General features: G+C 38.6%; 1 protein-coding gene across 1 annotated transcript in view; it reads right to left on the minus strand.

Moving 5' to 3' along the window:
• LOC150084503 (uridine phosphorylase 2-like) overlaps positions 1–24,586 on the minus strand; it is a 110,503-nt gene that overhangs the window by 40,022 nt on the left and 45,895 nt on the right. The window contains exon 5 of the mRNA XM_090376267.1: positions 12,065–12,179. Coding sequence (XP_090232393.1) covers positions 12,065–12,179 — 115 coding nt within the window. The remainder of the gene's footprint in view (positions 1–12,064; positions 12,180–24,586) is intronic.

The following is a 24,586-nucleotide window of genomic DNA, read 5'->3' on the forward strand; positions in this document are numbered from 1 at the left end:
GCAGAATCGTCCCTGGCGTCTAGTCAGGATGTCAGGAAGGCAGTTACTGAAGTGATTAAAAAAGATCACAAGGACATGAAAATCAAGGGTGTACGTCTTTGAGAAACAAAGGTGTGTTGTTAAAGACAACAAATCCTGATGATGCCAAGAAGATCTCAAGTGCTTCTGCATTACAAAAATGCAGGATTGTCAATGGAAAAACCCAGATTATCCAATCCTACAGTTTTGATCTACGCTGTCCCGAAGGACTATTCAAAGGAGGATATTTTGGAGGATTTAACTCTAATAAAAATTTAAAAGACTTTGGTTTTAGCCAGGAGGAAGTTAAGAATGAGATTACATTCAGATTTAACTCTGGCAGCGGAACCAGAATGACCAATTGGGTTATTGGTTTCAGCCCACGCCTTATGGAATACGTGATTCAGAGTGACAAAATTTATCTAGGTTTTACGTCACATAGATTTTTTAAGTTTACATTTGTATGTAAATGTTTCAAGATGTCTGGGATATGGTCACAGTGCGCAGTTCTTTTCCCATAAATCTGTATCTTGTGGCCACTGCGGGGGGGGGGAGGCCATGTTTTTGCTGACTGTATTCACAAGGAGGAACCACCTCAGTGCGTTAATTGTAAACGTAGAGTTAGGGATTGTAATCACTCGGTTAGGGATAATAAATGCCCTGAGTATCTTAAAGCTGTTGAATTGACAGACCGAAGAACCAGACATGAATAATACAACGGTAATTGATTCAACAAGTGTTAACCTGCAATACGGCGATATAAAAATTCTTCAAATTAATGGGCAGAGATCTCGTGCCGCGGCGGACGAGATTAGGAAAGCTGCTGATGATCTGGGGTTTGATTTTGTATGCTTGCAAGAACCGTATTACTCTTCTCAGGTAGGGGGTTCAGCGTATAAAGTTATAGGATATCCAATTTCGGTAAAGGATTATTGCCTCAAGTGACGATCGACCCAAGGCCGCCATGATTATCTTTAACAGAGAACTAGTAATAACAACTATCTCAAGTGAATGTTCTGCTACCACAGTTTGTATCCTGGTTTCCTCCAGGGACCAGTCGTTTTATCTGGTTTCCTAGTATTTTCCTCCCTCGGAAGATATTCAGCCAGCCTTACACAGACTTGACAGGGTATTTAGCAGATTTTCAGATAACAACTTACTAATTACAGCTGATCTCAACGCTAAGTCTACACTTTGGAACAGCGGCTTTTCTGATGCTCGAGGCGAGCAGTTAGTTGATCTGATCTTGAATCATAATCTCTGTGTAAATAACTTACCAAATAAAACATATACATTCTCGACGACAAATGGTGAATCTAATATAGATGCTACTTTAACCTCCATTAATCTGGTGGATAGAGTGCAAGATTGGGACGTCAATCCGTATCTAATTAATAGTGACCATCGAGCAATCACCTTCACGGTTTTACCGGAGGATAGACAAGTAGATACAACAATAAGGGATTTAAGGCGTTTTCAGATGGACAGGGTGAACTGAACCAAGTTTCGTGAATATCTGAATACAATTTTTAATGGAGATGAAAAAGTAATCATTAACGCCTTAACAGCAAAATAAAATGTTTTTCTGGTTCAATATAATTTATATCAGGCGATGGCCTACTACAACGAAAAGAAAACAGACAGGAAGAACTTCTGTCCCATGGTGGTCTTCAGCACTAGCTGAATTGAGACAACAAACTCAACAAGCATGAAAAGCATACCAAAGGAATAGGCATCTATCGGACGCAGACACTCAGGCTTTGAAAAATGATTACAGAGACTTGAGGAAGAGGTACCATAAAGCAATTGCTGATAGCACGCAAAATTGTTGGCAACGTCTGGTGAAGGAAACAGGAAATGCTGACCCTTGGGGTATAAGCTTTCAGGAAATAAATTTTTGTGTGGTGAAATTTACAATACGGTAATTAGAGAGAATCAAGAAACTTCGGACTGGGAATCTACAGCCAAAGGGATAGTGAGTGGCTTCTTTCCGGAAGACTTGCTGTATATGGACAGCCCTGACCAAGCGGAAATTAGACGCATTAATCGGGAATATAAGGGGACAACATTTTTAACATGCTTGAGCTAGGAGCTGCAGTAGCTAAATTGAACCAAAAAAAAATGTCCTGGCATTGACCTCATTGAGAATCAAGCGATTGAAAAATTTTATGAATTCTTCCCTGAGACTTTATTAAACTTATTTAATAAATGCTTGCTAGAAGGGCTTTTCCCTCTTGAATGGAAGCTTGCACTCTTGAAAATCTTGCATAAACCGGGAAAGCCAAAATCAAACCCCCGAGCATTCAAGATTGGCCAATCTCTTTATTGGCCAATCTTGGCAAATGATTTGAAAGGATGATTGCCCCAAGGATTTTAAAATTATTTACAGAACATAAACTCTTCTCTGATTGCCAGTTTAGATTCAAAAAAGGACGATCCACTGAGGACGCAATCTCAACCTTGCAGCAAATATGTTCTTGCTGTTTTTATTGACTTTGAGGGCGCTTTCGATTCCCTCTGGTGGAAGAGTGCTCCAGGTCACTGCAACTGGCAAAGTGTGATGACTACCTGTTCAAAGTCCTTAGATCTTACTTTAAGGACCGACAAATTAGAGTATATACAAAGCATTTATCATACACGACTACCGTTTCAAGAGGATGCCCTCAGGGTTCAGTCTTGGGACCTCTCTTGCAATGCAGTGCTAGACCAGTGGCTCACGAAGGATAGCGATGAGTTCATCAAAGTTCCATATGCAGATGACTTGGTGGTGGCAGTGCAGGGAGGATCACGACAAATTCTCGAACAAAATATTTCAGTCAGTTTTGAATAATTTAGTGGCATGGGCGGGTTTGAATAAACTAAAGATTTCTGTCACCAAGACCAATTTCATGGTGTTTAAACACCACTTCGATTATGGAAGGCCGCCAAAGGTAACCCTATATGGTACTCAAATTCTATATGTACAGAACACCAAGTATTTGGATTTAACTTTAGATAATCGTCTCAGGTTTCATGTACATGTCACTAAAATCAATGAAAAAATCAAAATGTTCGTAGCTGCAGTTATTAGAATTTCCCGCAAGAAATGGGGTTTATCCAAAAAAACTCTGGTATTATACTACAAGACGATATTTCTTCCCATTGTAGTTTATGGTGCTGGTAATTGGTTTGCGACTGCTACCAAGGTTACAACTAAAGCCAAGCTTCTGTCCCTGCAACGTACAATGCTGTTTACAGTTATACCCGCTCCCAGAACAGTGTCGACAAATGCCCTACAGGTTATTACAGGCACCATCCCCTTGGATTTACACATTATTTTACGAGGTACTGTATATAATTTAAAGGGAAGGGCATTACAAATACTGAATATCACCTCTAATCCAAATAACAACATAAAGGAGGAAAAACGTAGAATTTGGGGTGAGCTTGTGAATTGCTGGCAGCAATGTTGGGATGTGAGTGAGTACGGAACAATTACAAGAGGGTTCATTCCAGCCGTAAGCTTTGCAATGGACAGGAGTGTATCTTCTTGGTTTGCTCCCACCATGACCGCGAGTTACTTAATCACTGGACATGGCTTAAGGGCCAAACTATTTGAAAGAGGATTAGAACCTGACCCCTACTGTTCGTGCGGTAAGGTTGAATCTTGGCGACATGTCATCCTTGAATGCGGAATGTATACTTCAGACAGGCAGAAATTACTAAATAGGTCACCAAACCTCACGGAGAATAATTTACCTCTCTTGGTTCAAAGGTGGGACATCTTTGCTTTGCTTTAGGAATTATCGGCCAAAGTTTTTAAAAGAAGACAGGAGTTAAGAAATCTATTGCAGGATACCAATTAAGGGAAGTGCTGCACACTTGACGTCAGAACGCTTCGTGTACTGTCATCTTTAGGATGTTTCTGGTTTACAGTGCGAGTTGATCTTCCGCTCCTGGATACCCAAATGCAGGCTTGCATTTGTGGATGGACTCTAAGTGGAGATAATGTTAATCTAAGTGTTAATGTTAATGTTTTATAAGTGTTATTGTTAAGTTTATGTCATTCTAAGTGTGTGTATGTATGTATTTGCTATTTACATATAAATAATTGTATAATGTTGCTTTTGTTTCAACAAGTGTACATTGTTCCTAGTTGGAATTTTTTTATTATTATTATTTATTTATTTTATTTTTTTTGGCTGGCCTCCAAAAGGCCAGCCAAAAAAATATAAAGCCTCCTCTCGCTTGGGGGCGGGATTGCTGGCACCTACCAGTACTGCACTACTTCTGGTAGGTGCGGGATTTGTACATTACAGCACACACAGAGAATGGTTGATCCCTGGTGGCGAAATGGCCTGACCTAACACTCTTTTTTTCAGGCCTGTTTTGCAGAGGTTCTGAGCTTTTACAGGAGTAATAGGTGGAGAGGGGCTTATGTCTGTATATATCGTCACCGTCCTCCCCACACCGGGTGGAAAAGGCCCGGGTTCGAATCCCGTCGATGACGCGAGGAACTTTAGTGGGCTTTTCACTCCGTGGCTGAGTTAGTCTGTCTCAGGCGTAGATAGCAAGGTTTTTCCCCTCAAAAACTGGGATTTTTTCGTCCAGCAAAACAGGCAAATCGACCAGAGAACACACGCAATTTACAGACACTAATACGGGTTAATGTAATCATTTACGGGTAACCCTAATATAATAATTTGATTTTTTTTATGTCTGTATATAAATCTTATATATAAATTGATTAATATGTATCATGAGAATGTATATACAGTTGCGTGTTAATAAATAAAAAAAAATATATATGTCTAGGAGCCACCCTTCATATCAGGACACACACAAGCAAATGTACAGAAAGACTACAGCATATATAAGAGTATATGCTTTTATTGACTTATATAAAATCTCTATATAAATCTTGTATATAAATTGATTAATATGTATCTTGAGAATGTATATACAGTTGTGTGTTAATAAATAATAAAAAAAAGTGCACGAGCTCCCACAGTCATGCTCTTTTGAACGCCGAGATATCTTTACTACATCACATTAATGCTACTTTTCCACTTTAATTTGCACGACCAGGCGCCCATTCAGCGTTCAGATGGGTATCAACGAGAGTTTGAAGAGTAGGGTATATGCACGCGAAGGAATTAAAATGGGGTGGGGGGGGCATGAAGCTCTCAGCTGCCCAACTCAACGCCGGAGCTCACTCTTGTGCACCAAACTACACAGCGGCAATTTAAGGCAGAATGCACCGCTCCCACAGGAGCTAGTTATTGCTGGTAACTATTTCTAGGGAAACATTTTTGGCAAGAAGGATAGGTGGAATAGGACCAGGGTATGTCTGCCAGGGGTAAAAGTAGATGACATTATAGAGGAAATGTCACATTTTAAGGGCACAAAAGATGACATTGTTGTACACGTTGGCACTGATTAGCATTAGTAGGGGCACATGATGCAAGAAAGCAAGCTTATATAGCATCAGCCAAAAAAAAAAAAAAAAACACAGACCCTTCTCATTCCACCATCCACTCGCTCCAAATGTTTGTCTAGTTCGAATCTGTTTAAGCTATCAACATCTACAACGACAGATGGAAGTTTGTTCCAGCAATCAAACACCCGCTGACTAAAGGCAAACTTCCGCACATCAATCCTACAACTGTCTTTCTTCGATTTGAATTTATGCCCTCTCAGGCGATTATTCTGAGCAAGAGAAAGAATCACATCACCATTGAGCATGCTCAAACCATACAAGGCTTTATGCACCCCAATCAGATCACTTCGCCGGTGCCTAGTCTCCAGACACTATAATTTGCAAAACGTAAGCCTTTCTTCGTAAGAGCAACCCTTTGTTCCATTCACTAATCTTGTTGCCCTTGTCTGTACTCGTTCCAATAGCTCTACATCCTTCTTAAAATGAGGCCTCCAGACCTATATACAGTGGTCAAAGTGTGGCCTGACCATTGCCTTTTCATTTATTTTTAATTTTTTTTATTAATTTATTTTTTTCATTTTTTTTTTATTATAAGGGTATAATCACCTCCTTATCCCTGCTAGAAAATTTTCTGTATATCAGTGACAAGACACCATGAACTACTCTTGCAGACCGTCTGCACTGATCAGAAAATTTCATATCTGCCTGCACAATTACACATAGGTCCTTTTCACCCTCTACCACTGTCAGTGTAGTACCAGATAGTTGATACGTTACTCTGGGGTTACTACTTCCGATATGGAGTACTTTACATTTCTCAATGTTAAAATTCAGCAGCCACCTCTCAGCCCATCTGCCCAACTTTTCTAGATCCTTTTGCAGCAGCGTACTGTCATTAATAACACTGCCGACCTTTGCATCGTCTGAAAACTTGGACATTAAGCCTTATATATCATCATCAATATCATTGATGAATATAGAAAACAACAATGGACCCAACGCTGAACCGTGGGGCACTCCACTAATAACATTAGTCCAAGAAGAGCAGTGTCCATTGATTATCACTCTCTCTTCTCCCACTCAACCATCCCTTTTTCTATAGCAGCAATTTGCCTCCAATGCCACACTGCTCCAATTTGTGCAGCAGTCTTCCATGCGCAACAGCATCAAAAGCCTTTCTAAGATCCAAATATATGATATCAAAATTATTCTTTGCATCCAGTTTCTTTGTGACTACATCATAGTATCCAATCAAATTGGTCAGACAAGACTTCCCCTTAACAAACCTATGCTGTGTCCGAGCTGTAACTGAAGTCTTGTCTACCTGATCCTTCTTTAACCAGTGCCTCATTTAATTTCCCTGGAACAGAAATTAAACTTCTGAAATTACATGTGTCTCCCCTTGATCCTCCTTTGTGGATTGGGGTAACATTTGCACATGTCCAGTCCATGGGTACCTCCCCTGACTCCAAGGAAGCTCTCATAATTATGGCTAAGGGTTTGCTTACTTATTTTGTGCCTCCTTTAATATAACTGGATAGATTCCATCCACCCAAGGTGCCTTTCTTATGTTTATCTTGAACAATTTCTCTTCCACTTTACTCTCAGTTATTACAAGATTATCTAGCTTACTGCCAGAGTTTAATACACCTATGAGATTCCCCTCCATGAATAACTCCTCATGTGTGAATGTAGATGCAAATACTCATTCATTTTATCAGCTACCTGAGCATGATCATCAATATTCAACCCATCTATGTTAAGTGGTCCAATCTGATTCATCCCTTTTCTTCTAGAGTTTACAGAGATTAAGAACTCTTTGCTGTTTTTTCTCCGCCACATGTCTAATTAGTTCATCAGACATCCATTTAGGCCTAAATCGTGAACAGTATTTCTTAGTTGGTATGAAAAGCCTAGTGGCTTCCAAGATTAATTCTTTGAATGCTTTCCATTTTGAATTTGCTGTTGTTAACATTCATCAGTTGGTCCCACCGTATAGTATTTAAATACTGTCTGAGACCACCGTAGTCATCTTTACGAAAGCAAAACCCTTCCCTTTATCCCTGATGGTAGTTATTTCTTTTAGGAAATCCCACTTCAGCACACTGATCACTGCCACCTAGTGGTTCCTTTATCTGCAGATTCATAATGCATGAAGAATCACTACTGATAATCAGATCAAGAGTATTACTCCCTCTAGTTGCCTCCTGAACATGCTGCTGTAGAAAACAATCATCTAATATATCCCCAAAAGCCTTGCTAGTGTGTGACCAACCCACAAATTGCAGTCAATCTCTGGGAAATTAAAATCACCATTATAAGACACTCTGATTTAATGGCCCACTCTATTTCTCTGCACAATTTCTCATTATACCTATCAGATTCATTAGGCCTATAACACACACCTATTCTGATTTTTCCTTTCCCAGTGCTTATGTCACCGAACAGACTCAACATTGCACTGTCCACCAACATCAATTGGATACACTTCCTTAGATTTTGTGTTTCTTTATTAACAGCATAACCCCTCCTCTCTTCCTGTCCTGTCTATCCTTTCTGTACAGATTGTACTCCCCAAATTCCAATTCTGCATTGCTTATGTCTGTGTGACACCACGTATCTGATATCCCAACAATATCTACCTTTATTGTCTTGACTAACACTTCAAGCTCATTAAATTTATTAACTATACTCCTAGCATTGGTGTACATGCAAGTATACATGCAGCTGTTTCTACTGTTAGTTACCCTAACACAGCCCATGTATTTACTTGTTCCACTATGACTCCCAGCAGTCCTGGAAATCCCCATTGCCTTGCTTTCCAGGCTACTGCTCAATTGCATTTCAATAGAAGCAGTGCAAGGATTACTTTAACCTCTGCCAGTGGCTACTGTTAATCTATTAGTCCGTGTATCCTCCCAAGCTAACAGTTCTCCGACCTACCTAACTCTGCCTCGATAGCATCAGCAAATATTCTTGCTCCCTTTCTATTTAAGTGCATTCCATCCCTGTAGAAGCAGTCTCTCCTATTTTCAAACACAGACCATGCTACTAAAAATTCTATCCCACGAGCCTTAAACAATCTCTCCACGGTTATTACAAGATTACAAGTTATTACAAGATTACAAGCCGAATTGATTGACAAGGCTCTCATCATATACTCCCTCCTATCGAGTCTGGGCAGAATTGCAGACACTTTCAAATTCAATCCTAACTCACGGCGTTTTTTCAACCTGTACTTGTTAAGGCTAAGTAAGGGTTTGCTTACTTCTTTTGCTTCCTCCTTTAATATAACCGGATAGATCCCGTCCACCCCAGGTGCCTTCCTTATGTTTAACTTCAACCCCGGGGGCTCACATCTGGTGAGTATGGGCTTGGCACACCCAGGGTCCTGAGCTGGATATCATCATTCTTCTCTTTCTTGGTGATTCCCTTCTACTTTTGACTCTCTCTCTCTCTCAGGGTTACTCGGGAAAGTTTTTTTTTTTCCTGGTGCAGCATAAGCCTCAGGCTTCCTTGCATCATATGGATATTAATAATAATAATAATAATAATAATAACTTCAACAATTACTCCTCCACACAGATGATATTAAAAGTAGGAGATCGAAGGATTTACTTAACAAGTAGAGGGCAATGTTGGCAAAAGTCGCAAGTTAGGAATGAATTTGAAAGTATCTGCAATTCTGACAGACACGATACGGTAGAGTATAAATTGAGAGCTTTGTCAATCAATTCGACCCTGAAGAGAATGTGCAAGGCTCATGGGATAGAATTTTTTTCACCGTGTTTCTCAGCATGTTTGTTAATAGGAGAGACTGTTTTTACAGGAATGGGATACACTTGAATAAAAGGGATGCAAGAATATTTGCTGATGCTATCGCGGCAATGATAGGTGGGTCGAAAAATGCTAGTTTGGGGGAGGGATACACAGACTAATAGTTTAACTAGAGCCGCAGGCAGATGTGAAAGTGATTCTTGCATTGCTATTATTGGTAGATGCAACAGCCTGGACAGCAAGGTGTCTGGGATTTCATGTCCTGCTGTGGGTCATCATGGAACAAATGAATACATGAGCTGCGTTAGGGTAACTAAGAGTAAGAACACGTGCATGTACACTAATGTTGGAGCACTTTAAATATATTTTATGAATTCGTAGTACAGATTAAGCCGTCGAATGCTGACATTGTAGGAATAGCGGAGACGTGGCGTCACTCAGACATAAGGGATGCCGAATTTGAATATGGAGAGTACAACGTATACAGGAAGGACAGGAGATGCGAAACTGATCGAACCAGGTGCCTAACTTAGTTCACTATAAATCCCTTTCCCTAGACCATGGGGGGAGGATACGAGTTTCTGTCTCCACTCCTCCCCTGTCTCCCCTTTCCAGGCGCCTCCTTAGCCAGGTGAGAAGGAGCAGCAGTGCGTAGCACACGCTTCTTGATTAGACCGGGGTTCGAGCCCGTGCCCACCAAATACGGAGGATGCGGAAAGGTCAGGGAATGACCACTGCATATCCCTGGAGCAATATGGCCTTAGTTTCTAATGCTCCTAAAAACCAAATAACAATAACAGCCTCCCCCTTTTTCTCCTGGTGGGGCCTGCCCCACTGACTTTTTTGGGGTCGCAGTCTCTATCGTCCCCATACTTCTGTCTCTTCCCCCCAGTCTTCGGTCTCCCTTCCCCACTCTGCCTAAACTGTCAGCGTACACCCCACACAATGTCAAAATTCAACACGTACAAAATTAAACAGCATTAATATAAACCTCTTTCGGCCTTACTTTTCCAACGTTTTTTGCCCCCATTTTTTTAAATTTATTTATTTTATTATTTTTTTTAATTATTATTTTATTTTTATTTTTATTGATTATATTTTTTGTTAAGGTCTCTAGCCACTGAAATCTCAGGAAATTAGGTGGCAGGACCTGCCAGAGTGAAAATTTAAAATTACTAGGTACCTGGTCTGCCTCCACAAGGCATAGTGTGGACAACGTTGGGCCCCAGCAGGGGTCTAGCGGCTAAATGGCCAGGAGAACAACGATACAAAATACTACACTTACAAAATCCATACACTTTTAAATCTCTGGCCTTTAAAGTGAACTGTTACACCTACAATGAAAGCAACGCGGAGATGGGGGAACCCCTGGTGCCGTTAGACACGAACACAGTATACAGTGTGCCACACTGCTCCAATTTGTACAGCAATCTTTCATGTGGAACAGTGTCAAAGCCTTGTGGAAATCTAAGTATATAATGTCAAAATTATTTTATACATTATGATCCATGAACTGATCATCTAACAGTTGTTATTCAAGGTTAGCCATTTCCCCACGCTTTTAAGTACAATATCAAAAAGATAAAAATAAACTTAAAAAAGCAGTTAGGTTATGACATAATCGTTATGTTGATTCGTTGTTTCTAAATTTTGTTCTTTTTTTTGTCTTTTATTTCGCGGAAAGGACATAAGTCTGAATTTTAAAGTTCCTGCAGTCTTAAAACGAGAGGAATTTTTCTGGGGCGCTTTTCAAATTGTGACAGAGTTAGTTGGCCTTTAATAAAAGATTCAGTCGAAGTCGAGTTTCTGAAAAAATTGTGTTTCTGAATAAAAGCAGAAGTTCCGATTTTTAATTCTGAATGGAAACAGTAGTCAAATGGTTATTATTCACACGATAGGAGAAGCAAGAACTGCCAGAGGGATTTTAATCCACTGTGTAGATTAATCCCGAAATAATCAATATAAATTTCAGAATAGTCTAGAGTTGTTTAATGTTGAAGTTGTCAAAACATATGAGAATTCCGGGCAGTTCGCCGTAAAATGTTCTCACAGTTCCATTTTACAGCCCCTATTACCTTGAAGTAGTGATATTTGTATAGAAAGCAAGCATCGTCCAGAGTTCTAAGCGAACAAAATCAACACGGCCCATTCGATGTGTATTATGCTGATTGTAACGACTGCAAAGGATAGCAAGATTAGTCAGGGGGGGGGGGTGTCAGAAAAGTACTCTTACCGGGAAAGTTCTGTCAAGTTCAACTGCAGAATCTCAAAACTAGTTACCTGCGAAGAGACCTGACTGAAGCCTTTAAACAGATTAAGTAAACTAAATACCGGTGATACCCTTACTCTTTCTCCGACGAAATTTATAACAGGACATAAAATATAATTTTTTATATTTATATTGGAAAAGTATTGTTGAAAAGAGATGCTCGGAAAGTTGCTTCCAGGCAGAGTAATTGACTATTGGCGAGAGTGTTATGGAAGTTGGAAATTTAAATACATTTAAAGGACTGCACAAATTATTAGAAGGGAAAAGGCTAAATTTTATTTATCTTTTAATGGCAGATGCTTTGTAATCTTGCTTCCCTGCATCATTTTGCCACAGTAATACTAATAATCCAGTAAAGAAACATAGAAATCAACGCACAGCATGGCAGATTGAACTCAACTGGGGAAAATTGTATGTCCGATGCACTGAACAGGAAGTAAGAAAAACTTTCTGTCGGTAATAAATGTTAAAAAATAAACTTCATTTATATAATTAAAAAAGTTATCATAATCTGGTTTTCAAACAAACTGAGATATTATTATTACACATTACAAGAAAACGTGTGAAAATGTTGAACCTACCTATTCCTCCTGAAGTTCCAACACGAAAAAAGACGACATTTTTGCATTGAGCATAGTAAAGTAGCTTGAACAATTCGTGCATAAGGATGGAAATAGAGGGCACACCCATTCCATGCTGAGAAAAGAAAACATAAAATCAGTAACTTAAAAGGAAGTCGGTATTTTGGAAGTTACAATCTGCTTCTCCTTCTTAGGATTTATTCAACATAATATTTAATTAGGATAACATAATTTAACATAATTAGGATAAATTCAACATAATATTTTTAATAAAATAAGTCCATTACTGTTTTTTGAGAATAATTTTTAATAAAAACAAAATTACCAGAATTGCCAAAATTAGTTTTAGCAAAAGCTTAAACAAGACAGCAGTGACCAGTTCCAGAGTAGGAAAAAAAAAGTTTGTTTATATTCTGGGGCAGCCATGCGAGAAGGGATTCATTTATGGCAGTTACAGTGGCAGATAAAAAAAACTGCATCACTTGTGAATTTTGCAAATAAAGACTCGCTTGGTGCAAAGAGCATGCAAGTTGGACACTAGAAGACTGGAAGGTGTGCTGGTCGGATGAGTCACGTCATTTACTCCACACCGTGGATGGTCGTGTACGGATTTGGCGTCAACAACATGAGGCTCTTGATCCGTCATGCATAGTATCAAAAGTGAAGGCCGGTGGAGGCGGTTGTATAGTGTGAGGCATGTTTCACTGGCAGGAACTTGGACCCCTGGTGCATGTGGAACAACGTATCACTGATCTCCGCTATCGTCAACTGCTTGCTGACTGTGTACACCCCGCTATGTTACACTCTTTCCCGAATGGCGATGGTGTCTCCCAAGATGACAATGCGCCGAGCCATCGGGCACTTGTTGTGCAGGAATGGTTTGAGGAACACGGTTCTGACATCCAGCATATCGACTGGGCTCCGAACTACCCCGATATCAATCCCATCATAGAGCACTTGTGGGACACTATGGAAAGGCATATCAGGCGTCTGGATACACCAATCCCATCCATACCTGCACTGCTGACCGCATTACACCCAGCTTGTTTGACCATACCTCCCGAACGCTTTCGACATCTTGTTGAATCAATGCCACGTCGGATAGCTGCTGTACTGAGGGCAAAAGGAGGACCTACGAAGTATAAGGTAAAGATAAAGTGCAGCCATTATCAACCCACTGCAGGATGGAAGCCTCCTCAACAATTCATGGTGAGGGAAATGGACCATAATCTGCCACGCTGGTCCAGTGCGGGTTGGCAGATCGACCGTATTCAGCAGTCAGGGGCTTGAACCCCGGTCTACTTAAAGAGCGTGTGCTACTGCACTCCCACTCCTGACCACACGGCTACGGAGGCACTTCACTCAGTGTATATCCCATTTCGAACATTGCTGCAACCCACAGTGCAGCGCAAAACACATTATTTGTAAAACTCACAAGTAATGCAGTTTTTTTGTCCGCCACTATATATATATGTAAAGAAGAGAAAGACAAATCAGATGGGGGATAGCATTATATACCTCAGCTAAAGTTGAAGATGAACTCAACAGTTACTTTGCATCGATATTTACAAAAGAAAAAAAAAAGAATCCCTTTAGGTCAATGAGAAACTATAGTAGTGAAGTTTAAAAATATGTAATTAATGATATTGAAATTTCATATGATTATTTAATGAAAAACATTCGAGCAAAAACATTCCTGGGGTCGATGGCATATACTCTATAATTTTAAGAAAGGAGGGAAGTAAGTGCATTGAACCATCAGGGCTATTTATGAGAGCATCACTGTACTCCGGAGAAATTCCGTTTGGATTGGAAAAGTATGTATGAATTGCCAATACATAAAGGTCAATACTAAGAGTGTAGTGAGAAATTACAGACCGATCAGTCTAACTCCAGTAGTAGAGAAAATCATGGAGGCAATGATCAAGGGTGGATTTCAGAATCATTTAGATAGAAGTGGAATTCTGAAGGTACACAGCATAATTTTGCAAAGAGAAAATCATTAACAAATCTGGTTAGCTATTTTGACAGGGTCACTCATGAGCTGGATTTAGGGAAGAATTTCGACATGGTTTATTTAGATTTCAACAAAGCATTTTGCTCAGTCCTACATGAGCGGTTACTTTATAAGCTGGAACTGGTTGGAATAGTAGAGAAAATCCTTAGATGGGCAAGAGTCAGAAGGTTGTGATAAATGGTTATTCTTCAGATTGGGTTAATGTAAGAAGAGGGGTTCTCTAAGGATCACTGTTGTTTTTGATTTTGTTGTATTGGAACCATTGTTGTTTTTGATTTTATTTATTTATTTCGTATGATGTGATCAATACACGAAGGAACCAGTTTTTTCTTGCTTCGTGTATCGTGGCCGGGATATCCAACCAACCGGTTGGTTCGGCACCATCATGATATCCAGCCCGAGGCGGGAATCTAACCCGCGACCTTTGGGTTGCCAGGTAGGCACTTTACCTACCCGGCTAGCCCGGTCGGCTTAAATGACATTGATGAAGGGATAGAAGGCGTGATGTCTAAATTTGCAGATGATATAAAGATCGGTTGAGTAGTTAATGATCCTCGCCAAAAAGAGCGTCTTCAGAGTGACCTAGATAGACTTCACAGCTTGGTCAGAAACGTGACAGTTATACTTTAATCAGCAAAATGTAAACCTTACACCTGGGGAACAGGAACCCCAAAATAACTTATACACTTGGTGGAATTGAACTAAAGTTGAAGTCAGTAGCAGAAGAAAGGGATTTGGGAGTTACGATAAGGTGTCATGGTGTCCTAGAGATGATTTATCAAACATTTTCTAATAGAGATAATGACGTCATAATCCCTTAATATAAGGCTATTGTTAGACCACACTTGGAATAATATGTTCAAATTTGGAGCTGCACCCTGCACCTAAATAAAGACATGGAGCTTCTTGAGAGGGTCCAAAGACGGATAACTCGCCTGGTGAGATCGGCAAAACGGCGTCCATATAAGGCGATATTTCGAGTATGTGGGTTGCACAGCTTGGAAACTAGGCACCTTACAGGAGACTTGATTGAAGTGTTAAAGGCTCTGAGAGACAAAAGTAAAACGAAGAATGAGGACAAAATTTAAGGTTATTCTAGAACTGGGGGCCATAAATTCAAGTTACGGTGGGTGATGTTTTGACTGGATTGCAGGAAGTTTTATTTTAGCCTGCGAGTTATAAATTATTAGAAGTTACCTAATGGTTGGTTAAAGCTGACAGTTTGGGGAAATTCAAAATTCAGCTGGATAGTTACCTGCAGGAGGACGGAAATGCTATGTTGTCTATTTACTTTTCTTTTATTATTTATTAATTATTTATTTTACTATAAAGCATTTAGGGCGTAAACCTCAAGCTATGGAAAAGTCTAGACTATGAGTAAGTATAGTACGAAAGCATCAATAATACATAGCCAGATCTGAATGAACAGAATATTAGCAAAGCGGAATCGTTTTAATTTGCCATAATATTGCACTACTTCGAATAAGTAACGCTTCACCTGAATAGAAGACTAATGTTACTTCTCCTCAGGTGAAGCGTTACTTATTCGAAGTAGTGCAATATCATGGCAACTCGTTGTGAAGGTATTCACAATATGAGATATAACTTAAAACGATTCCGCTTTGCTAATATTCTGTTCATTCAGATTTGGCTATGTATTATTGATGCTTTCGCACTATACTTATTTATTTTACTTAATTTTACTATTATTATTTTACTTAATTTTACTATTATTATTTTACTGTTTTTTTTTTTTTTTTTGGCTGTTGCAGCATAAGCCTTAGGCTTCCTTGTACATGTGGCCATTACTAATACGAATACTATTTAGGACAAATAATATGCCAGTTAAGTGGGTGTTACTTGTCCAAAAATTTTTAAAAATTAAGAATTTTGATTTAATCCAGGAGGGATCAGACTAATTAATGTGACTTTATAAAGACAGTAGATGGTAACTGTAAGATTAATTACTACATAATCTAAGATATCGACTGTTGATGGACACAAACGGAATGCATATTAGCGATCGTTGATCAGATGGAGGGTTTCGAGGTAATGTAAGAATTGGCGGTTTTGAATTTCTCGATTAGTTTTTAAAGCGTTGAGGTATGCAATGGGAGGATAATTGGATTGTAGGGTTTTGTCATCTTTTTTACGAATTTGTTAGAAAAGAGAAAATTTGGAAGAAACCATTGCAATAGAAGTATAAAGACGTTAATACAAAACAGAATATTTCCCCACTTCTTCCCAAAACCTGTCATTAGAGCACAGGTCTTTGAGAAAAAGTGGAGAAATCCAATTTGGACCTAGCATCTTGTTTCGGATGCTTCAGGAGACAAACTGGGTCTTGGAGATTTCTTCACAGAATCGTTCATGCTCTAAGATTCATTCTTATAGTGGTGGAATTTATTTTCACAAAATATCATTAGACGAGTAAACAGGATGAGAACTCATTGTGGGAATAAATGGTTGTAACTTCACTTTGGGACAGTAGTGCAGTGCACTTCCATTGAAGCAGAGAACAGGCTCCGATTTATACAATGAACTGTGATCGATATTAATTAAAATGCCCGCAATTAGAAAATGGGGAAGACTTTTAGTTCAACACAAACATTGCTAATGATGTCTCTCCCTCTATCTTTGAATAGGTTATACCTGATAAAACGCCCTCTTCAGATAGTGGCCACCAAATTTAATTTTAAATACTTACACTGACAATTTTAAATACTTACACTGACACAGAGAATAGGTCCAGCTTTAAAAGTGGCGAATCTCTCAGAACTAAGACCAATATCAGTTAAACTGCCTTCCTGTGGAAGTGGTACACTTAGATCTTCACAAAAGAAAGTGGCGAGGCTACGCATCCTACCCCTTGTTCCTCCAACACACACGAACTGAAACAGCAACATTAACAGTCAGACTAAGGCGCATTTAGGGCTAGAGCCTCAAGCTGCGAACAAATTTAGACTATGTATATAAAGTGCTTAGCATCATAATACACAGCCATTTCTGAATAAACAGAAAATTTTTAAGGTGGCATCGTTTTAGGTTATATCTCATATTGTGAATGCCTTCACAACGAGTTGCCATGATATTGCACTACTTCGAATAAGTAACGCTTCACCTAAGGAGAAGACTAGTGTTACTTATTCTCAGATAGGTACCACCACCCAGACAGCACTGTTTCAGGGCTATTTGGCCCTTCGTCAGTGAGTGGGTAGGTACCCAAGTGATGCAATGATGGCAAAAACAGTTATGAAGTATATCTCCACAGTGCTGTCTGGGTGGTGGTACCTATCTGAGAATAAGTAACACTAGTCTTCTCCTTAGGTGAAGCGTTACTTATTCGAAGTAGTGCAATATCATGGCAACTCGTTGTGAAGGCATTCACAATATGAGATATAACCTAAAACGATGCCACCTTAAAAATTTTCTGTTTATTCAGAAATGGCTGTGTATTATGATGCTAAGCACTTTATATACATAGTCATTAACAGTCATTAAAAAAATTATTGCTCATTCTCATATACGACGTGGTCATAAAGTTATAAAACTGCCATACTCCGAGGTCTCTATCAGCCGAAGGAACAAGATTGCATTCATGTTTGGAATCTATATATTTCAAAGGATGTAGGAAAGGTATACAAAAAAAAAATGTATCACAGCTCGAGAAGGAAAAGGAAACATTAACGATGAATTTCAGGGCTATAGCCCTTTAGAATGGCTCTTTAGTGGCCACAATATGCTAGTAGAGAATGACAATTTTCGAAAGCAGTGTTCTGTTTTTCGACTAGATGTATGATGTTGCTTTTCAATACTCCAATGGTAAACAAATATCATATACAGTACAGAAAATCTAGCCCTTCAGGTAACTCCTAGTGGGTAGTACAATTAGTATTAACACGCCAGGTGGAAAAGACCCTTGTTCGAGTTCCATCAAAGACAAGTAATTTTTATGACCATTTTTCACAATGTGGCCGATTTAGTCGGTCTCAGGCGGGGGAAGCATGTTTTTGCTTAGAAAATCTCCCACTGAACACTCAATTTATAGACATATTGAATTTCATACTATGACCTTCAAGACATGCAATAAATATCTTGAATGTCATATTATGACATTTTGCGTTCCTGAAAGCAGACTAAGCACAGCTATTGGCATGAGAGATGACCATTTTATTCGACATACCACTTAATCACCTGTAATCCTTCTATATTTGGCAAGAGCAAATGAAGTCACTGTTAGCTGTATAAAAATAACCGATTTATACAGTTTATAAACTTATTAATAAAATTAAATCCCTATTTTGTTAGCCGTACGCGCAGCTTAACACTTTTACTGAACCCTTTGGATGAACTCATAAGCTTTTACATATATTGGTCTAATATATGTAAAAGCTTATTACGCGACCAAGCACATAACATAACCTTTTAATATTCTTTTTTCATATACATCTATTTTCAAGAGAAGGACACACCGAATGAGAGTTTTAAAGACCAAACGTATCATTGATGTGTAATTAAGAGCTAATTTTTATGACTTACTGAACTGGCATCATCAGCCATTTTCAATCTACTGCAGGACGAAGGCATCTCCAGCATTTATCCTGCAGTGTTCCAGTTCCTTCTGTTTTGTGCAATGGCCATCCATTTACTACGCACAAACTCATGAATTTCATCTGTCCATCTCCGTTGTTGTCTTCCAGGTTTACTTCTAGCTCCACTTGGGTACCATTCTGTTATTTTCTTAGTCCATCTGCCATCATGTCTTTGAGCTATGTGTCCTGCCCAAGACCATTTTAATCCTTTATAGTTTTGATAAAAATGTCCTTTACTCGAGTTTGCTGCCTAATCCATGTGTTTCTCTTCTTATCTAACTCTAATTCCCAATATAATTTGTTCTATTCTTCGCTGTGTAGTTCTCAGCTTCTCTTCAATTCTTTTGGTGAGTGCCCACGTTTCACTTCAATAAGTCATGGTGGGGAGTATACATTGGTTCATTATTTTACGTTTCAGACAAATTGGGATATTGCTCCTCAAGTATGTGACTATATTTCCTGAATGCTGTCCATCCAAAATGTATTCTTCTCTTGACGTCCAACCATTTATCATTATTACAGCTAATGACTTGTCCCAGATATGTATATGACTCCACCTTTTTCAATTACTGCTCATTCAATCATTATATCCCTTTCTGTGGCATACTTGTTCATCATTACTTTTGTTTTAGCCATATTCATCTTTAGTCCAAAATCCTTACTAACTCTGCATAACTGATTAAGATTTTCCTCTAATTCTTTGGGATCGTGGCTTATGACCACAATGTCATCGCAAATCGTAAATGGTTTAGGTACTCTCCATTTACATGGACTCCTTTCTGCGACCAGTCCAATCTTCTGAAAGCTTCCTCAAGGGCAGCAGTAAACAGCTTCGATGTGTCTCCTTGTCGAACTCCTTTCTCAATTTTAAATTTGCTACTGTCTTTGTGTAGTCTAATAAAGGAGGTAGCATTCTCATATATTTTCTTCAAAATCATAATATAAGGGGTATCTATGCCTTGTCTTTCCAGTGCCCAAAACATTGCCTTATGCTGTATGGAGTCAAATGCCTTTTCATAATCCACAAATGCCAGGCATAATGGTGTTTTTTATTCATTTGCTTTCTCCATTAGCTGTGACATTACGTGAAAGTTATCCATAGTTGGGAATCCTGTCCTAAAGCCAACTTGCTCTTTCGGTTGATTCTCATCAAGTATTCTTTCTAATCTGTTAGTAATGACCCTTGTGAACAACTTGTAGATGTGGGATAACAAGCTAATTGGTCTATAATTTCCAATTTCTGATTTATCTCCTTTCTTATGCAGCAAAACTATGATTGCATTATTCCACTGCTTAGGCGTCACACCTTTTCTAACGCACTTTGTGAAGAGCCTTGCCAGTTTTTGTGTTATGTCTCTTCCTCCCAATTTTAACAACTCTACAGTAACTTCATCTTCCCCCAGTGCTTTCTTGTTCTTCATTTTCTTCAACGCATGTTCTACCTAATCAGGAAGGATATCAGGTATGTTGTATATGTTAGTAATGTGCGATCCATCTTCCCCACTGCTGGCATCATTGAACTGGCACTGCCTGACTAATTCAGAGAAATAGAGCCGAAAGGTGAATTACAGAAAAGTATGGTGGATTTTATTTCTTTTGTTTTATCGCTGTAACTTTGATTACCAATACGGACCGTGGCTTTCGGCGAGGTGTAGTTACCATCATGGCGTTCGTAATTCGCCGGCTAACACGCTGCAAACGTACCCGCACAAGTTCTGTGATGGGAAAGCGTACAAATCTCAGAAGATACAGGACATTTACCATCAAGTACAGCTATAGCAGTTTCCTGATCAGCAGTTTCCACCCTTCAGAATGGAATCTCCATTCAACCCTACTTTGCTCCTCTGCTGAGGAGAATTAATTTGTTTTAAATTATTATATGTATTATTATGTATATGTATGTTAGTTGTATACATTACGATACATATGTATATTTATTTATATATGTATACACATGTAAGCAATGTCTATTGCTTGTCACTGTACACATGTGCTTTATATGCTTGTTGGCTGTTATTCGCTCTATTTTTGTACAAGTTAATGTTTATGTATGCATATGTTATGTACGATTTGTATGTTTATTGTCTAGGTTATAATGTACAAATGTGTATAGGCACTCCCCTAGCTGTTCAAGGGTGAAGCATATGCGATAATAATAATAATTTCGGCTCTAATTCTTCTGATAGTCCAAATAGAAACTCTGATTAATTTGCTCGTACGGCTTGCAGCAGTATTCTCTCCAGGATTTTAAGCTTTTAGTTTGCAATACCCATTAATAATTACCTATTTTGTTAAACGTGATAACGCTTTTACTCACCACCTCGAATGAACCGCCATACACTGTAGTCGCCATGTCAATATATGCAAAAGCTTATTACGCAGCCAAACACATTTGATAACTTTTTAATATCCCTTTCTTCATATAAATTATAAGCTCTTCCAAAACTTACCTAAATTACTATTGCTTCATATCATTCCCCTCAGCAGATGTAGAATTTATAAACCGCAACAGTGACTTCAGATGTTATCTCAAAAGTATAACGATCTTTAAAGTCATAGAACACCTCGTCTCTATCCTTCATTTGTAAACCTTAACACTTTTAAGGCGATGCTAATATTCTAATAGAACAATTTCATAAGCAGTGCAGCATACAGTTTAATATGAAGAGTCATGGCTGGCATCAACAATAACATCTCTCAAAAGCAAGAAGCATACTATCTTTTATTGCGTAAATACACCCAGTAATATGCAACAAAACGTCGCTGAGTTTTGGGAGTGTTAGAAATCTATTGTTCCTTAGATAATAAACAGGGCTTTACGGTATGGGAATTTTATTTATGACCACTCTGCATATACACTTCATTCTATTTTTATTAAGTTTGCATAATAGGATAAATGCTAATTACAGTGTCTGAGCAAATAATATTCATCAAAATACTTAGCATAAATTAAGTAATTTTAAGATTTTGCAATCATTTTTATATATAAATAAATAAATTGAGAATAAAACAACAAACAGACAGACAAGTCAATTAAAATTTTTACAATAAATTTTAATTTAAAGGATTTAGTATGCTGATAATGATAATGCAAATTATTGAAGTATTTGGTCTGGGAAATGAAGGGATCAATATCACAGTCACTGAGTAAATTAAACATTGTAATGTAATTGTAAGTGAGCAAATTAAGCATTGTAATGTAACTGTGAGTACATCAAATAATGTAATGTCTTCGAGTGTGTGTGTAATGCTTTTGCACATGTTGGAAGTCGTTACGCACCCCTAACAAACCTGAGAGAATCTCAGGTGGGGAAAATTATTGGACTGTCTGAAGCTGGACGTAGCCCACTGGTCAGGAGTGAGAGTGCATAGCACGCGTTCCTTGAGTGGACCGGGGTTCAAGCCCGTGACTACTAAATATGATAAATATTTGTATTGACCAATTATTGTAAACTCTACTGACTTGGTTGTCGTGCCGGAGTATAAACAGAAAATTACTGCTGATGCGGCTGTTTTGCAAGGTTTTAGAATACGAAGGTTTAGAAATGCCAAGATTTGTGATGGTTTTAGAAATACGTTACGAAAGTTTTAGAAATAGAAATGATAAAATGTGATAAGATACCTGTTTCTTTTTTCTAGGATTCTGGAGCAACCAGACGAATTCCAGCAGTGATGATCATCGGACTGCCCGAGTGCTACTGGGCGTAGATCCAAGAATACACACCTCATTTCAAACATCGTCATGCCAGATTTGGCACGTACTGTATCCATAAGCACTATTAACAGACGATTGCAAAAAGTCAGGCTGTGTTCTCTCTCAGTCCATTGCGCTATGAATCTCATCTCATGCCAATTATCATTAGTATCTGCAATTGTATCAGCAAAGATTCCATTTCGTGATAAATATTACTGTATTCTTAGGTGACAAGTTGTGATTCTATCTGGGTGCTAGCAACTGGAACATTTGCTTCTGGAATCACATAATGCCAACAGCGAAAAGTCGCTAAGAATGAATATGTCTTCTGATTTGGCAGTTTTGTCTGCACGATCATTCCCAGCCTGTGTGATCAGGGATCCAATAAAATAGGTTATTTTTTTATCATTTTTTTTCTTGTTAAAGGATCCGAAATTTATTGAGATTATGATCCTTTTTCCTCTCTGCTGTACACTTTGGACTGCTCTGATAGCGTACTTATATATGTTACTTTGCGACAGAGATTTATTCAAAATGTAGGTCTAGCCTAAAAAAAAGTATATGTTAGAACAACTTCATCCACACATATCTGTAAATTGCGTGTGTTCTCTGGTCAATTTGCCTATTTTTCTGGATGAAAAACCCGAGTTTCTGGTGGGTGGGGGATCTTGCCATCCACCCCAGAGACCGACTCAATCAGCCACGGAGTAAAAGTGGCCCATAAAAGTTCATTGTCACTGATAAGATTCGAACCCGTGTCTTTTTAGCCGGTGTAGGGGAGGGGCGGTGATCTTAATACTGTGCTATTCCATGCGGACTCACATAAAGTTCAGCAGTGTAAACTACTACATTCAGTTGGAAGTCTTCTAGCTATGGTAATGAGGAAAGACTGCAGTCGTGTCATCCCTACTTCCAGATAGGAAGCCATCTGTGTAAACTGGAGTATACTAGGCTGATAAGGTAGCATAAAATTGCTGAATGTTTTGTTAGCAGAGAACATTTAGTCCATGTTAGTAGTGATATAACACATGGTGTAATATGATAAATCCAAGTGGGAATTGCATGAGTATTAGGCATCTTATTCTACTGTATATTGATTTACGAACAGATATGCTCTATACCGTATTTTCACAATTTGGAGAAGAGTGCTCTATAGAACGGATGCCCTCTTATTTTCGTGGCACAGTTTAAAAGGAGTGATTCGCAATGAAGTTGCAGTGGGGGTTTGTTTGCTGTACTATAGGATCAGGTGTGGGGAGGGCACACGGTCTAGCTGAATTATAGACAGAAAAACCATAAACTAGACTTGATGGTATTAAGTCGCGATATATAGGTGTATAATGGGAAACTCATCGGTTCCTGAAGTTTTAACAGACAGAAATATTCAACCTTAGAATATTCAACTTTTCAATTTGTTCGAAAGGCTTTTTTGTGTTTAAGGAAGTTAACCTGTCAAAGGTTACAGGTAGAAAAAGAAATCCATGTATTGCAGGTATTGCTTGGTTTTCCAATTTAAGTTCCGGCTCCGAGTGCAGGCTGAGTTTTCCACAATAATTTTCTGCAATTAAAAGCGAAGACCATTATTTCACATGACTGTTTTGTTGATGGCTCCCTGTAATTCCCTTTCTACCATTCGCATGTTTGAGGTATAAGTAGGAATACCAGTCATCAGCGTACAAAGTGGCAGTGACTGTTATTGATAGGTACTTTATTATTGTGTCTATTTTTACAAACGCCGGGCAAAAAACTATGTAATTATTCAATTAATAATATGTATCCTCTCCTTTAGCATGAATCACAACAAACGTCACGGAACCAGGTGCAGATGTAAATTACCAAATTCTGCAGCAAAAACAGACCAACAAGTAAAGGCGTGCGACCGTTTCGTTAAGTACTCCAAAATGTCGCAGAGCATCCCATTCTTTATAGCTTAAAAAGATTATCATAAAGATGCAGGCGGAACAGCAAGAGCTCTCTCTCTCTCGTAATAGTCAACTGATGTAAAGTGATATGTATAAACCAGTAAAGGAAGGGAAGCACCTTTTCCTAAGCAATAGCTGGAATTATAAATTGTGTGTGAGAGAATACCAATAAGGAAAGAGAAAAGGAAGGGTTGTGTTAACCAATGTAAGTTATGCATACATATGAGGAATATTTGAGAATAGTTGATGATGTGTGTGAGATGGTGAATTCCCTTGTATCATAGTTCCTATATAGGT

This window comes from Mastigoproctus giganteus, chromosome 6 (assembly GCF_048544385.1).
Source record: "Mastigoproctus giganteus isolate SK-2022 chromosome 6, ASM4854438v1, whole genome shotgun sequence".
Classification (NCBI taxonomy): domain Eukaryota; kingdom Metazoa; phylum Arthropoda; class Arachnida; order Uropygi; family Thelyphonidae; genus Mastigoproctus; species Mastigoproctus giganteus.